Genomic DNA, 14,853 nt, shown 5'->3' with positions numbered 1-14,853 from the left:
GTGTGTATCTCCCCCCGGCACCAGTTTTGCGGGGTCCACGTGAAGCCAAGGAGTCAGGTTCACTGGCAGCGAGGGTGGTTGCCCTGCAGTTGTCTATTGTCGGCTGTTGGTTTGCTGGCCCCTGCCCTTTGGCCTTCCCTGACACCTCAGCAGAGGACCCCCTCCCCACCCTCCCTCTGCCTCTCCAGCTTCTGCCAGACACCTTGACTGGAAGAAAAGGCAGCATCTGAGCCCCCCAGGGCTTGCTGCTCAGAGCCTCCCCTGTCAGCCCTGCTGACCCCCCAACCCCCTCCCTCTCAGCCCAGCCCCTCCTCACCTCAGCCCCGGAGGGTCCAAAGAACCAGAAACCTAGGCCCTCCTTATGTCCTCACACTAGTCACCCTGGCCCCAGAGGTTGGCTCTTAGAGGTCACACGCGTGCTGTAGATGAGGTACCTGAAGGTCCAGCTCAGCCATGCCCCGGCTCACCCCGCTACCTCTTCCAGCTCCCCCTTCCAGCTTCCATAGTTACGAAACAAAGAGGCACATCATCCCTGTAAGGGGAAAGAATGTGGGTACCCCCAGTGGGTACCAGAACCTCCACCATCTCTCTCCCCATCACCAGCCCTGAAGAAAATGGTAGTTTTGATGAACCAGCTTGGCCGGGAGCTGTGACTTAGCAGAAGCAAATGTCTCCCCCAGCTTGCCTCCGTTTCTCTGAGAAAGCATTTGAACCCCCAACCAAGAACAGGGGAGAGTTGGGAATGAGCTCAGGTCCACATTCAAGCTGTTCTAGGAGAGTTCCCTCCTCCAGGAAGTCCTCCGTGATGAGCCCCCCTAGGATCTGTCTCTCCCCACACATGTAGACTCTGGTTGCATGCGTTTCCTGTGTCCCATCTCCCTCCCCAGGACAACAGTCCTTTCTCCATCCCTTGACTCATAGGGTGTCCCGAAGGCTGAGAACTGGCACTATTTATTAACACCTAATACAGAGCGTGGCTCACCTGGGCTCACCTTGACTTCATTGCTTCCTGCTTCTCCCACTCTTCCAAGGCTGATATGAGGCCAGAAGCAATGTCTAGGGGGTAGTGTGTCCCTCTTGAGTCCACAGAGATTCACCATCTCCCAGAGCACGTGCCTCCTCCCCTCCAATCTCAAATCCTTCTCCTACTTTGCTTGGAGATGCTTGTTTGGGGCTTTTCTCCTTTACTGCTTTAATCAGTCCCTATTGAACTCTGAAGCGGGCTATTTTTGCCATCAGAAATCTGCCGCCTCCCTGCCCGCTGCTTTCTTGGAGTTTGCCCACAGGACCCCCCAGGAGGGACGGATGGGAATGGCAAAGCCGCTTGGAGCCCAGGAACGCCAACGCCACCTGTCACGTTGCCTGTTCCACACACCCCCACCCCAAACCTGCGCGTGCACGCAGGCCCACACACGAGCACGTGCACGAACATGCGCACACACGCCCCGGTGACAGGCCTCAGCAGGGCCACCTCTCAGCCCATCCCTCCCCAGTTCTTTCTAGGACCTTCTAAAACACCTAGCTGAATAGAGGACAGGGAGGGAGGAGGCTTGGTTGTGCAAAGCTTCTGCTGAGAGGATTAAATGCATCAGTACGCGTGAAGCATTTAGGACGTGCCTGGCCCACAGCAAGCGCGCGGCCCTGTGCGCCACGAGGAGACACAGGCGAGCAAGACCCGGCCTGGCGGTGGGATAGCCACGGGGTCCTGCCTTCCTTTAGCAGGTTTTCTAAGCCTCCAAAGGGCCTTCTCATCCATTTCTTGGTAATATTCACATCCCAGCCCCAGGAGTAGAAAAGTCTTTCCACCTCACATGTGGGGAAACTGAGATCTTGAGAAGGTGGAGGACAGAGAACGATTCTGAGTTTGGTCCACCAGAGGGCACCCAGGAACAGTGCAAACTCCAAAATGGGAGAAGGGGTGGTCTGAGCGTTCCGTGGGTGCGCACCGCACGGGGGGATAGGAGGTATAAGATGAGGATCCCTGAACTTGGGGAGTGCCGTTCAGTTTGATTCCACTTTTACCGAGGGCCGACTGTGCACATGGCACAGGGTGACTTGAGCTACCCTGAGCGGCTCACGCTGGGGTGGGGTGGCGGGGGGGGGGGCCCTGTATTCACAGCTGGCCTACCTCTGGGGGTGTAATCGGCCAGGGGCACCGGAGGAAGCAGCAATGGATTTGGTCTGAGAAGATCAGGGGAAGCTTCCTGGAGGATTAGGCCTCAAAGCCTACTCGTACAACGTACTGGGCGTGAGAGCAGCCAGTGGGTGAGGAAGCTGGAGGAGGTCGCGGAAGACCTTGAGTGTCCCGCCAAGGAGTCTGACCTTCACTGGGAAGGCAGTGGGAGCCCAGAGCCAGCACCCGAGGCCTGACCCACCGATCTAGGCTCAGGCCTCAGCTGCTCCTGTCCTCCAAGGACACTCAGGACAACACTCAGGCCTGGACGTGTGTATCTGAGCAGGACCCGAGGCCTGCCTAGCCCTGGTGACAGAGGGTGGTATGTGGCCGCCCAGTAGGCAAGTTGGTTCCGGACCTGGCAGAGGCCTCAGGCACACAGGGTCAGCCAGGTGCCGGCCTGGGCTTTGGACCTGTGTCAATGTCGCCACCACCTGCGGACCCTCAGAGGCCCAGACCCCTGGCCAGGAGCAGGAGGCCGCTTTGAGCCATGTCACAGGGTCACGCTGAACACCCCACCCCCCAGCCCAATGCCTTTGAAAAGGAGGCAGAAAAGCCACCAGAAGAAAGGCAAGTAGGAGGAACTTCTTTGTAGTAGGTAAAAGCCCCTGAAAGTGGGGCACAGGCCGGGGATCCAGTTTCCTGTTTATGTCTCGGCACCTTAGCTCCAGGTTCAAATATGTAAACTATCTGCTGGCTGCTGGCTGCAGGTGTGTGTGTGCTCTGGGGCTGCAGAGGCAGAGGTGATCCCAGATGCATTCCTGACTCTGGCCCCCCACCCAGGATGAGCCAGGAGACAGAGGCAAATAGCTCAGGGTTAACCCTTCCAGCGCCACGAAGGAAGCCCTTCAGGCTGCTCTAGGGGGCTCTGGGGCCAGCTGGGCCTGGGGGTGCTCCACAGAGGCTCGTGCTTTGTGTTTGCTGCCTCTGACCTTAGATGCAACCGGAAATCTGGGGCTGTCTGCTGCAAGGGGCAGCAGGCTCTGAGCTGGGTCTGGAGGCTGGGGTTTGGGGCTCTGATAGGGTTAGGGTTAGGGTCTGAGAGGGGAGGGCATCCGGGTGAAGCTGTCTGGGAGCCTGGGAGTCAGGGAGTGCTAGCAGGGCAATACTGCTCATCTCATGGCAAAGCGAGCCGTTTCCAACAGGCCCACGTCTTCTGGGCACCCCCCGTTCTGGGGCTGGAGGGTACCATCAACCAGTGCTGACTGATCACTTCAGCCAGGGCTCTGGCTCCCCATATCAGACCCCGCCTTCCCTCGAGGTCCCCTGCTGACTGGCCGTCGGGCACCTGGGGAGGAGTTCACCAGATGAATGGAGGGACCCACAGGTTCCTGCCGGCCCCCCACTGGCTGCCTGGACTGGGTCACCCCTTTTCCCTGTGGCCACTCCTTGCACAGCCTTCCTTCTCCTTGTCACCTTCTCCCCAGAGGAGGCCCCTCAGAGCTTAGCTGTGGTCAAGCCCCTGCCCTTGGCCTACTACCCTGGGGCTCTAGTCTTTTCTGGGCTGATGATAATGACCCCTCCTTTCTGCATCCGCTCCTCTCACTGGGCCTTGGGACCTCCCTCTGTCCACAACCCACCTCTGAGCCACTGTGGCCACCACACCATTTGTTCTGCTGCTGACACAGAACACGGAGCCGGCTTCTGCTTCTTCCCTTACCCCAAGGAAGCACACACCCTGTCCCTAACTCTGGGACCCTGAAGCTGGTTAGTTGCCCTCACTCAGTACTTGAATCTCATTCATGTACCAGCACAGCCCTGGATGTGATTTCTGTGGAGGGGACTCAGGCCCCCCACACCTCAGAGGGGTGAGCTTCATGGGGTAGGCAGCATGGGGGTCCCTGCCCCAGCTTCCTCCGCTGAGCCCAGTGGTGAGGACCCTCAGTGGTCCCGACATCCGTGAGCCCTCGAGGCGGTGAGCCATTGGCTCAACCCCCAGCTATGGTCAGAGAACTGGAGAGGTCTTAAGGAATGACCGGTTGAATTGGCCCAGGATGGAAGTGAGAGGCGGAGTGAGGGTTAGGAAGTCTGGACTCTAGGGGGTCACCAACTCCCACCAAAATCCCTCTGCCAAGACCAAAGACCAAAGCCTCTCAGCCCCCACCGGGGCCGCATGGCAACTCTGTCTGCCTGGGGTTGCCATGCTGCCCTCCGTCACTGCCACCGCCCCTTGGACTGGTCCCCCAAGGCCGCCATCATGGGCTTGTTCCCTATACCCGCCCCTCAAATGTGCCTGTTCCCCAGGCCTGGCGCCCTCCCCTGCCATCTGCTCTTCTGGGCAACTCCTCACTCTAGGGCTCTGGCTGTGCTCACGTATCCAGGGCTCACTCTTCTGCCCAGGCCCCTGCCCAGACCTCCTCCCCCAAGACCTGTCTGCCTCACTGGCTTCTCAACCCGGGGGACCCAGGCCTACCACCCTCCCACCCTGACCCACCCCCCCATATTCCCCTGCCTCTGAGAATGGCGTCACCAGCCACCCAGGCTCCTGAGCTAGAATTAGGAATCATCCAACGCACAGTCATCCTCGACACCTCCCTCTCACCCCCACATGGAATTGGTCATCAACTCCTGTGGATTTCGTCTTAGAAAGGATCCCCAGCACACCCTCCTGGCAGCCCCCATTGGCAGCATCAGAGGGCAGGACCTGCCACCTCTCTCTGATTCCCTCAGCTGCCCCCTCACTCACCTCTCCAGCCCATCCTCCATGCTCACCACCACCAGCAAGACAGGGATCTTGGACCAACCCTGCTCAGGATCCTTCTGTGACTCCCCATTGCCCTCAAGTAAAATGCTGACACCTTCACGTGGCCTACGGGGACCTGCCTGCCCCGGCCCCACCTCCATTTCCTGCCACATTCCCAGCCTGCCCAGCATTGCCCACACCAAACATGCCATGCTGGCCAGCTTATGCTTTTCTCTTCCCCAGCAGGCTTTTCCTGCCCTCTCTTATCAAAACCTTCTGTTTCTTTCTGGCCTCCCTCCTCTGAGAAGTCTTCCTTCCTTGTTCTTTCATCAATGCATGGTAACCCCCACCCCCTCCCAGTTTCCATGGCACTTGGTTTGTCTCTCTGGGATCCATCTGCTTGCCTTTCTGACTCCTTCCCTAGACTTGAAGCTTCTCAAGGGCACGGGCTGCTCTGGTCCATCTCTGTGTGCCCAGCCCTGGTGTATGGAGTTGGCAGCTATACACATCTGCTGACTTGAGGGCCGATGGAATTGAAACGAGAGGAAAAGGCTTAGATGCCAGCTCTGTCCCTAAACTCCTGCTCCTGAGTGGAGGGCCTCGTCCACTGCCCTCCCCCGCAGCCTTCCCGTTGCCTGCGTCTCCCCACCCTGCTTCCCTCCTACCTGCTGCCCTCAGCACAGTTGGGAGCCTGGGTCTGCAATAGCCCCGCTGGGAGGGGGACGCCTTGGTCTCCACCAGGGCCAGTGCTCTCCAGGGAACGGGCCGAGTAGGCCGTGGCCCTGGCCCGTGGTCCTCCACTGTGGTGGTGAGCAGCCTCTCCGATTTTAATGCGGGCCTCAGTGCTTCAGTGAAAGCCGGCATGGGAAGTTGCTAATAATGGCACTAAAATAAAATATGCTACATCTGTTATGGGTAGCAGAACAAAATTAGCTGCTCACACCTCTGACATCCAAGATGTCTTAACTTAAAATACTCCTTGGCTTACTTTACATCATTTACTGATTATATTTAAAAGAAATACAATTTTGCAATTACTGTTCTTTCCAGCGTGATATCTATGCATCATTTTCCTTTTATGTTTATATATTTCTCCTTCATTAGTGCAGTCTGAAGGGTGATTAGGATTCTTCAAACATTTTACAGAGGTTAAACGTTGATTAAGATTTAATTATTACTGTAAATAGCTTGGAATGACATATGGTGCAAAAGCCTGACATATGTGCATTTGAATAAATGAAGTGCTATTTCCCAGGATGCCTCAGTAGCTGTTTAACAGCTTTCCCGAAGGGTTATGTTACACCTCATGGTAAGATTGCTGGGATGTTATATTTTGTTGGTTTTTGCAGCTGAAAGCTAAGAACAGTTTTCCAGTTTTTTAAAAACATTGAATATTTTAAATACCTAAATTGTTTTGCACAAATTTTTGCTAATTTGTCTAACTAGGTTAAACATTTTCAAAAGCATTTAGATTTTTAAGCGTGGGCGCTGTGCATTGTGTCAGTGGCAGCATGGGGACGAGGAGAGCCGGTGGGGTGGAGGGGACTCGGAGGCCGGCAGGGGTGTGGAGGGAGGAGGTGGTTTGAGGAGAGGGGGTGGGGAAGAGGCCTAGTCCCTGAGCCTCGCTCTTGTCTCTTTGGCCCTCTCAAGTGGCCTGGGTATTGGGGTGCCAGGGACTACAGGAAGAGGGTCCCCCTTCTCCAGGAACTTCACCAGGCCCACCGGCTGTAGCCCACACCGAATCCCCTCTTGTCTGGTCTCGGACATGACCGAGTTCTCTAAAAGCCCGTCCAGTCTATGGCACCTCCCGCCTACTACCCAGAGTTGCCACGTCTTGATGTATAGCAGGTACCTGGGACCAAGCTCAGCGAGCTGAGTTTCAAAGGCCCGGTGCTCCCTTGACTCGGTCCAGGGCAGGTGTCAGGCTGGGGCCCCCCACAGAGGGAGCGCCTCCCTCCCGGCTCCCTCAGGTTTGGGGGCTCAGGTGTCCCCACCAGATCAGTCCCTGGAGCTGCAGATCAACATCTGGGTGGCTGTGGAGCCTCCAGGGGGACCCCAACCTCCCAGTACCCTCTGCCTCTCTTCTTTCCGCTCACTGATTCAACACTTATGAACACCTACTGTCTCCCGGCACTGGGCCTTGAGGATGCAGGATGAACAAGATCACACCCTCGCTGCCTCACAGAGCTCGTGATCTAACGTGGAGAAGCGGGAGATGAGCGATCGGGCAGCCTTGAACCACATGCTACAACGGCTATACAAAGTGCAGGGGAGGGTGGGGCTGGAGAGGTGGCCGTACGCAGCCTGGATGAGGGAAGACGTCTAAAGCTGAGGGAATTGGGGTTGGGGAGGAGAGGAAGCCGCAGAGGGCAGCTCAGGCGAAGACTCGGGGTGGGAATAACCCAGTGTACCTGAGGCATGGTGATAAGCGGGTGTGCCCTGTCTCCAGTCCAAGGGACTGCGTGGTGAGGGGGAGGCAGGGGCTGGATCTTGAGGGATGCAGGGATCCCACTGGGTCCCTGAGGGCAGTGGGGCCAATGAGCCATTTCATAACAAAGAGAGGCATGGCCAGACTTGCAGCTGAGAAGGCTCCCGATGGCTGTGATGGGGGAGGGACTGGAGTGGGTGACACCTGAGGGGAGGGAAGGAGAGTGGAGGTCAGGAGGCCCCAGGGTCTCTGGCCAGAGCACCATTGGGTGGCGGTGTGGTTAGCGGAGGGGGGGGGGGGGTGGGGGGCAGGGGGGGGGAGGAGATGAGGAATTCTGTTCTGCTCTGGATGGGTTGAGTTTAAGTACCTGTGGGGCCATGTGCAGGGAAGAGGAACCCTGAGACCCTGAGAAGTGTCCAGTGGGTGTCACACAAAGGGAGCTGGCAGTAACCTTGGAGAGGAAGATTGTTGTGGAGCGTGGTAGGAGCAGAGGCCAGATTTGCTGTGGGTTGGAGAGTCAGTGGGAGGTGAGGAGATGGTGCTGGCCAGTGTGGAAGACGCCTTGAAAAAATGTGGCCATTGGAGGGGAGAGAGACCCGGTGGTAGCTGGAGCATAACAGGGGGTTAAGGGGAGGTTTTATGGGATGGGAGGTTCTCTGCTGATGAGCAGGAGGCAGTGGGCTGAAAAGGTGGGAAGGAGGGAGGGCAGTCCAGCGGTGGTCTCCAGAGTGGGGTCTTCGGAGGGAGGGATAGCCGCAGCGGGGCAGCTGGAGGGCAGGTCCAGAGCAGAGTGTGGACACAGGTAGGTCGTGGGTTTGACGAGAAGCTGAGGGGTGTCTTCTGATACCTTCTGTTTTCACTCCGAAGTAGGAAGATGAGTGCGGAGCTGAGGGTGGGGATGGCTGAGGACAGCAGAGGAGGTTTAAGGTGGCCTCTGCGGAGAATGGGAGAGGGAGTTGACCGGCCATGTGGCCCAGGGCTGGGGACTGTCTGGCCACTGTGAGGGTCCAGCCAAAGTCAGGGGCAGTGAATGTTGAGTGGTCTCTGCTAGGTGGTCAGGTTTAAGTGGAGAGAAGGTAGATGCATAATTGGGTTCCTCCAAAGCAGGGCTTCTGCCAATCAGGCCAGAAGGGCCTTGCAGCTCGGAGAGGCTGAAGTGGTTGGCCCTTTGCGTCCAGGTTGGAGGGGGAGGTTGTGAAGACTGAGCCGTAGGGAGTCTGGGGCTGGGGTCTTGGTGGTCCGAAAATGGATAGGGAGAGTGAGTGGGGTGCTGGAAGGACGGGATGGTGGGGTCCAAGAGGGTGGGGTTTGGATTTAAGGAGTCCGGATGGAGCAGTCCTGGGGGTGACCAGGCCCAGGGTGTGTCCTGGGAATGGTCTATGCAGCACTGGGGACAAGGTCCTTGGAGATGAGGGAGACAGAGAGCTCAGAGGGTAGGACGTTCCCCAGCATGGATGTGCTGGCAGAGTAAGAGGCATGACCTGGGCTGGAAGGGGTATCGTGAGCCCCTGGGCCGAAGAGCAGTAAAGAAGGAAGATGTATCATTGGGCAGCACACGTGGGCCCTGGCTGGGGTGCCGGGGGCAGAGGGGAGAAGTGTGGGCACCAGGTGGTCCAAACTGCTACTCCCAGCTCCCCACTCACCCCTTCCCTCCCATCCCCCTCACCTTTCCTCTCTCTGTTCTCACTCTCTTCTCAGATCGAAACGACCCAGTTAGAGCCTGAGATTGCCCGGGCCACGAGCAGCCGGACAGTGGTGTACAACAAGGGGCTGTGAGCGGTGGCCAGCCGGCCTGGGGGACGGAGCGTTGTCCAGGCCGGGAGTTGGGGGCAGAGAAGGAGTCCCGTGGGCTGCACCTGCAGGGAGAGGCCAGCTGACCCCCCAGGCCTGGGCTACCTGCGGGAGCCCTCCCCGCACAGTGGTAGGGAGACTAATCTATTCACACTTTAACATAAGGGACAGGAATTCTGACACATTTACTACGAAAAATAATCAAGTGCATTTCTGGGCCTTATGTGGGGTTGTCAGAACTCTACTTAGCACAATTATGTGTGAAGCTGAAAAGTTGTAGAGTGCCCACGGGGTAGGATTAGGATCCTTTTATACTTTGGTTTCTTTTTTCTTTTTCTTTTTTATCAGAATCAAGCCTCGGTTGCAGCTGCCCGGATGCAACAGGTGGTGGGCGGAGTGGGCCTGGTGGCCTTGGTGGCCTGGCTGGTAGATTTAAGATATTACTGTGGCCAGGCCCGATAGCTCCCTGGGCTGTTGCTGGGCTGTGCTGGGCTGGACTAGGGAGGGGAGGGGAGCCAGTCTACACTTCACAGGATGAACCAGCTGTGACTGAGGTCCTCAGGAGGTGGCCCAGGAAGTCAAGGGGCACTGGAGGCCTCTAGAAGTTTCCTTGAGCAGCTGGCTCTGAGTGTGACCAGGCTTCATGCCACACCTACAGAACCAGTTCCTCTGCATGAAGCCCAGTGACACACTGAGGCTGGTGTCACCCTCCACGGAGCCCTGATCCATTTGAGACCCGGAGATGACCCCAGCTCCAGGCAGGAAGTCCTAAGAAAGAATTATGCTTGGTGGGAACCGTGGCCTGCCCTCTGTCCTCTGCGGGAAGATCTTCCTTCCAGGCACAGGCTGGAAGCTGGGCGTTGGGACTGAGGGTAGGGCTGGAGCCAGGCCGACTGCTGTCCTTTCCAGCCACCGGGCCACCTGCCCCAGCCCACCATTTCCTGAGCAGGAGGGTCTCGTGCCTGAGAGTGCAAAGCCCAGATCTCTAGGCATGTACCTGAGAGCATCAACCCAGGAACAGCAGGCCCCAGCTCTGGCACTGATGGGCTGTGTGACCTTGGACGTGTCCACTACCTTCACTGAGTCTCCACTCCCTGTCCGGAACCAGAGGACTGGATTGAGGGGTTCCCACCTGCTCTTCCAGCTAGACTTTGTCTTTGCCTGTCCTGCTCAGATGCTGGGCATCCCAGGCATGTCCCCGGCGTGGACACTGGACTGGGAATGGGGCAGGCTCCCTCGGAAATGGCCAGCTGTTGGCCTCAGAACCTGGACCTCGCCCTTCTGTATGTGAACACACATTCCTGGAGCACTTGACCTTTGCCAAACACTTTACAGGTCTGAGGGAAGAGGCAGCGTGCATGCCTGGGCCTGAGTGTAGGCCCACATGCTCGTGCCGCTGCCTCTCACCCTGCATGGGCCTCCGAGGCCCGTTGCCGCTGGCTCTCATTTGCAGGCCAGGAGAGGGGAGAGTGCTACAGGAGCTTTGCAGAGGAAGCAGGGCCTGAGGTGGGGGTGAACAAGGTAAGCCCCCTGACCCCCATCTGAAAGGCCCAAACAAAGCGGAAGCCTGGGCCTCCATGCATCCCTCACCTGACCCCAGCTTGAATGGAGCCCTTGATATGCAGCCAAAGGGCCTCTGCTTTCCTGGTGACTTCATCTGGGGAGAGACCTGGCTGGAGATGAACACATGCACTTGCAGGAAAAGGCTATTGCAGGACGGCAAGGGCGTGGCCATGGGTGGCTCTTGCCATCTTTAGGGCAGGGTAGTTGTGAGGTGCATTGATACCATGCACTCCTCAGAAGCCCCTGCTGCCCTCACCACCCAGGCAGGCCCTGGTGCCCCCCAGCTAGCTCTGCAGGATGCTTCCCCGAGGGCTCCCCACTCTCCTAAGGAGCAGCCCACCCACTGCCCATCAGGAAAAGGAGACGGCAGAGACAGGCACGGAGGACACAAGAGCAGAGGGGGTGCCACAGTGTTGGAGGGGCAGGTCGTTTTTAGCTAATCCTGCCATAATGTGAATGTGCCAGTGACTGGGGGCTGGGCATGTCTGGGTCCTCTTTTGAAAAGCTCACTTCAAACTCACCTTGCCCCACCTCTCATAGGGTCTTGTTCTTTTGCACTTTATACCTTGGGACCAAAACTGCTCACCCCAGCTCTACTCCCACCCCGTCCAGGGGCCTGGCAGAGATGGGGTCTTTCCAACTCTGCCTCTGTGCTGGTTGCCCCTGCCCAGCCCCACCCCTGCCCAAGCCTTGGGAGCCCTGTGGCCTCGGCATCTCATAACCTACTTACTTTGTCTCCTAGATGCTTTCCGGTCATGCTCCCAATGCAATTTCACATGAGCTAAGGGGGTTTCTCCTGGGGAGTGGGAGGGGCGGGTGGCAAAGAATCCTCGTAGCTCAGGGTAATTGTGACAGAGGTTCAGGCGGCCATGCTGCTAAGTCCTGGTCTGGCTGCAAAAAATACCATGAGGGGAAGCTTTTGGCCAACATCCATCCTCTGCTCTGCTGAGGAAAGAGGAAGGGAGGCCTCGTGGGCAGATTGGTTCATAACTAGGGGTGGTGGGAAGGCTGAGCCAGGATCCACTGAGGGCTGGGCCTGGCCCAGCTGTGCCAGAAGACAGGGCACACCTGCAGCTGGCTCGCTCTCTAGCCCTGTGTACCCTCCTCTGGTCACTTCAAACATTCCCTCAGGCTTGGGGATGCCCTTCTCCTATTCCAGAGAGCGATCTTAGAGCACAGGAACTAAAAGCCCAAGATGTCAAGATAACCAACAGACCCCTTTTCCAATTCCAGACTGTGAGCCAGCTGGTGTCCTGTCCTGGGCCTCTAGCCTGGGAGCAGGGTGACGTCCTGAGAGGACAAGGGCAGTGGACGGAAGCAAGGTGGTTTTCTAGCCCTGGGCCAGTGTGAGTGAGACAGCAGCACACACGCCTTGGCCACTCCCAGGGGACTTTGCAGTGTCTTTTTAACCTTCTCAGAAAATTTCTCAATCTCTGTGATTTATGTAATACTAATGAGCTGTGGGCAATAAATGATGGATTTAAAGCATCAGGGCTTGGCTTTGTGAATTGTGGGTGGGAGAGGTAGGGGTTGGGAAACAGTGGGAACAAGCCAAGTGCTGACTGAGGATTTTGTGAGAAGGGCCCTGAGGAAGGTGCAGACCCAGGCTCCAGGAGGGGTCAAGCCTGCTAGGAGGCCCAAAGGGAAAGAGACAAAAGGACGGTGGGGCATGTGAGGGCAGGAAGCGGGACAGAGCGGGTGAGCTGGAACTCTGCAGAAAGACCCTTTACAGAGTGGTGGCTGAGGGAAGGGCTCACTAAGGGCCCCACTGCAAGGACTGAGTAGAAGAGGGATTTTGGTAGATTCTTGGCTACTGATATCCAGGGGACTGGGGGGAGGCATGGGAGGGGCATTCTGGACTGCCTGGGGGCCCGGAGGGACTTCACAGGGAGAAGAGGTTTGAGCCCGGTGGAAAGGTACCTGATATTGGCAGTGGTGCGTGGCACCATCCCTGGGAACTCTGCCCCTTCCTGACTCCTCCACAGTCCCTCAGGGCCAGGCCTCAGCCACCTCCTGACAGCTTTGCCTCCTCCAACTCCAGGCAGCTCCCAGAGTTCCTGAGGGAGTGAGACCTGGCTTCTTCTCTGGGACCTCCAAGCATCTTCCAAGCCTGCAGGGAGAAGCTGATGGCCTCCTCTGCTAGGAGGATAATGTAGCGGAGGTGGGGTTCATGGCTGGGGTAGGGCAGACCCGGGTTCCAGCCCCAGTTTGGCCCCAGCCCGACTGTGACTTCTAGCCAGTCGCCTCCTTTATTCACCCATTCATTCAGTCAGATGTTTATGGAACATCTCCAGCAGAGCCTTGGTGTCCTTAGCTATAAAACGTAAAGAACAGCATCACTCGCTGGACTGGTGTAAGGATGGAAGAGATGAGGTAAGGAACGAACCCAGACGCTTCTCCCACACCTCCCAGGTGTCGGGGGGCTGCTGCCTCCCTTTACCTGGGCACTGGACCTCCCTAGGAGGGTGGGAGGAGGGAAAGGGATGGGGGAGGGGTCTGTTCTCAAAGTGATACTTTTAGGTCAGGGGGCTTCTGGTCTCAGGGGAATTTCTTTGCTAAGAGCCTCACTGGCCACAGCCCCCATCCGGATGGAAATCCTTGACTCTCAGAAAAGACACAAATCCCTCCTGGGAGCTGTTTGTTGTTTTTAGCTAGTTTGGGGGCTCAGCTTCTGCCTAGCCCGGAGATCATTAACACTCCAGGAATGTGGCTTCCCTTGGCCCCATCCCCATCCGCTGGCCCCTAGGGCCTCCCTCCTCCCATCCAGGCCATGGTTAGAAGGAGAGTCAGAATGCTAGCGGATGAGGGCAGTGATGAGTGACCCTTTCCCAAGGCCCTGGGGAGCCGGCTTCCCCTGTCCTCCAGAACTGCTGCTGCCCCTGCTATCTCACCCATTCCACTGCCATTGGTTAGCCCCCCAAACAGGAAAGTCTCAGCCATTCCCTGAAAGGCCTAACCCCCACATGCTTCCCTGCAGTACCAGGTGTCTCTCTCAGGCAGTGGCCCAGAAGTGTTTGTTCTCCATGTCCCATTCCGAGGTAGGTGCCGGCAGCTTGTCCAGGTCGGAGCTTGGCCCCTTTCCGACAAGGACACCTCCTCAGCCAGAGCAAGAATCTGGAGACCTACCTCACCCTAGTCCCCTGGGCCTTTCAGAAGGGTAGAGAGAAGGAAGGAGAGAACAAAATGGGGAAAGAGAAGGTGTACAAATGGGCAGACATACAGAGATACCAGATGTCCCCGTTAAAGACCTCATGCAAATCCAGCGGGTAAATGAGGGAAGGGGGCTGCCATCAGTCCCCAGCCACCTGAGCTGGTTCTCCTTCTCTTCACATGTGAGCATGGCAGAGGGAGGGACAGTACAGCAGGGCCCTCGCTCTCCAGAAGTGAGCTGCAGGAAGACACTGGAGACATAAGTGAGCCAGGGGCTGCAGCGCCAAGGAGGCTGGGAGCCACTGGAGGCTTTAAGTGGAGAAGTAGATTCATCTGTCAACGGAGTGGAGTGTGGTGGGAAAAGGCAAGACTGCTGGGGAGACCGGGGAAGAGGCCATTGTGGCAGTCAAGGTGAGGGAAGATGGGGCCTGGACCAGGTGGTGGGATGGGGATGGAGAGAAGTGAAGAGATTCAGAACTGCTTAGCTCTTGCCGATCGATTGTGGAAAGGATGGCAGAGAAAAGTCAAAGGTGGCCCCAGGTTCTTGGATTGGGCAGCTGAGGACATAGATGGTGGTGCCATTTCTCAGAGCTTAGGAACAGAGAAGGAAGAACAAATCTGCAGAGAAGATGGTCCATTCTGTTCTGCAAGTTATTAGAGGTTCCTATGAGATAACCAAGTCAAGATGTCAGGAGACAATTGAGTGTGCTTGTCTGGAGTTCAGGAGGCAGGGTGGGACTGGATGTGTAGATTGGCATGTTATCCATTTATTGAGAGTACCTGGAGCTAAAGGAACAGAGGCAACTACCTCTGTGACTCGGGGAGTACGTGGGGGGGAGAAGAGGATGACTGGTTTGGAACCTCAAGGAGTCCCCATCTGTGAGGCCTGCTAAGACGCTCAGCTACAAGAAAGGTGCTGTGGGCTGAATTATGTCCCCCCGGTATGTTGAAGTCCCAACCCCCAGTATCTCGGAATGTGACTCTATTTGGAGGTGCGATCTTTAAAGAGGTAATTAAGTTAAAATGAGATCAATTAGGATGGGCCCTAACCCTACCAATATGACT

At 57.0% G+C, this 14,853-nt stretch overlaps 1 protein-coding gene across 3 annotated transcripts in view; it reads left to right on the top strand.

Moving 5' to 3' along the window:
* The window catches only part of SFXN5 (sideroflexin 5), a gene marked incomplete at its 5' end in the record, with an annotated part of 115,542 nt that extends 104,184 nt beyond the window's left edge, over positions 1 to 11,358 (top strand). For all 3 annotated transcript variants that reach the window (XM_082851953.1, XM_082851951.1, XM_082851952.1), the window contains one exon: positions 8,983 to 11,358. In XM_082851953.1, coding sequence (XP_082708079.1) covers positions 8,983 to 9,060 — 78 coding nt within the window. In that variant the 3' untranslated portion in view covers positions 9,061 to 11,358. The remainder of the gene's footprint in view (positions 1 to 8,982) is intronic.
* Between the last annotated feature and the right edge of the window lie 3,495 nt (positions 11,359 to 14,853).

This window comes from Leucopleurus acutus (assembly GCF_964270905.1).
Source record: "Leucopleurus acutus genome assembly, chromosome: 12".
Classification (NCBI taxonomy): Eukaryota; Metazoa; Chordata; class Mammalia; order Artiodactyla; family Delphinidae; genus Leucopleurus; species Leucopleurus acutus.
This window is presented reverse-complemented; position numbering and strand designations above follow the sequence as displayed.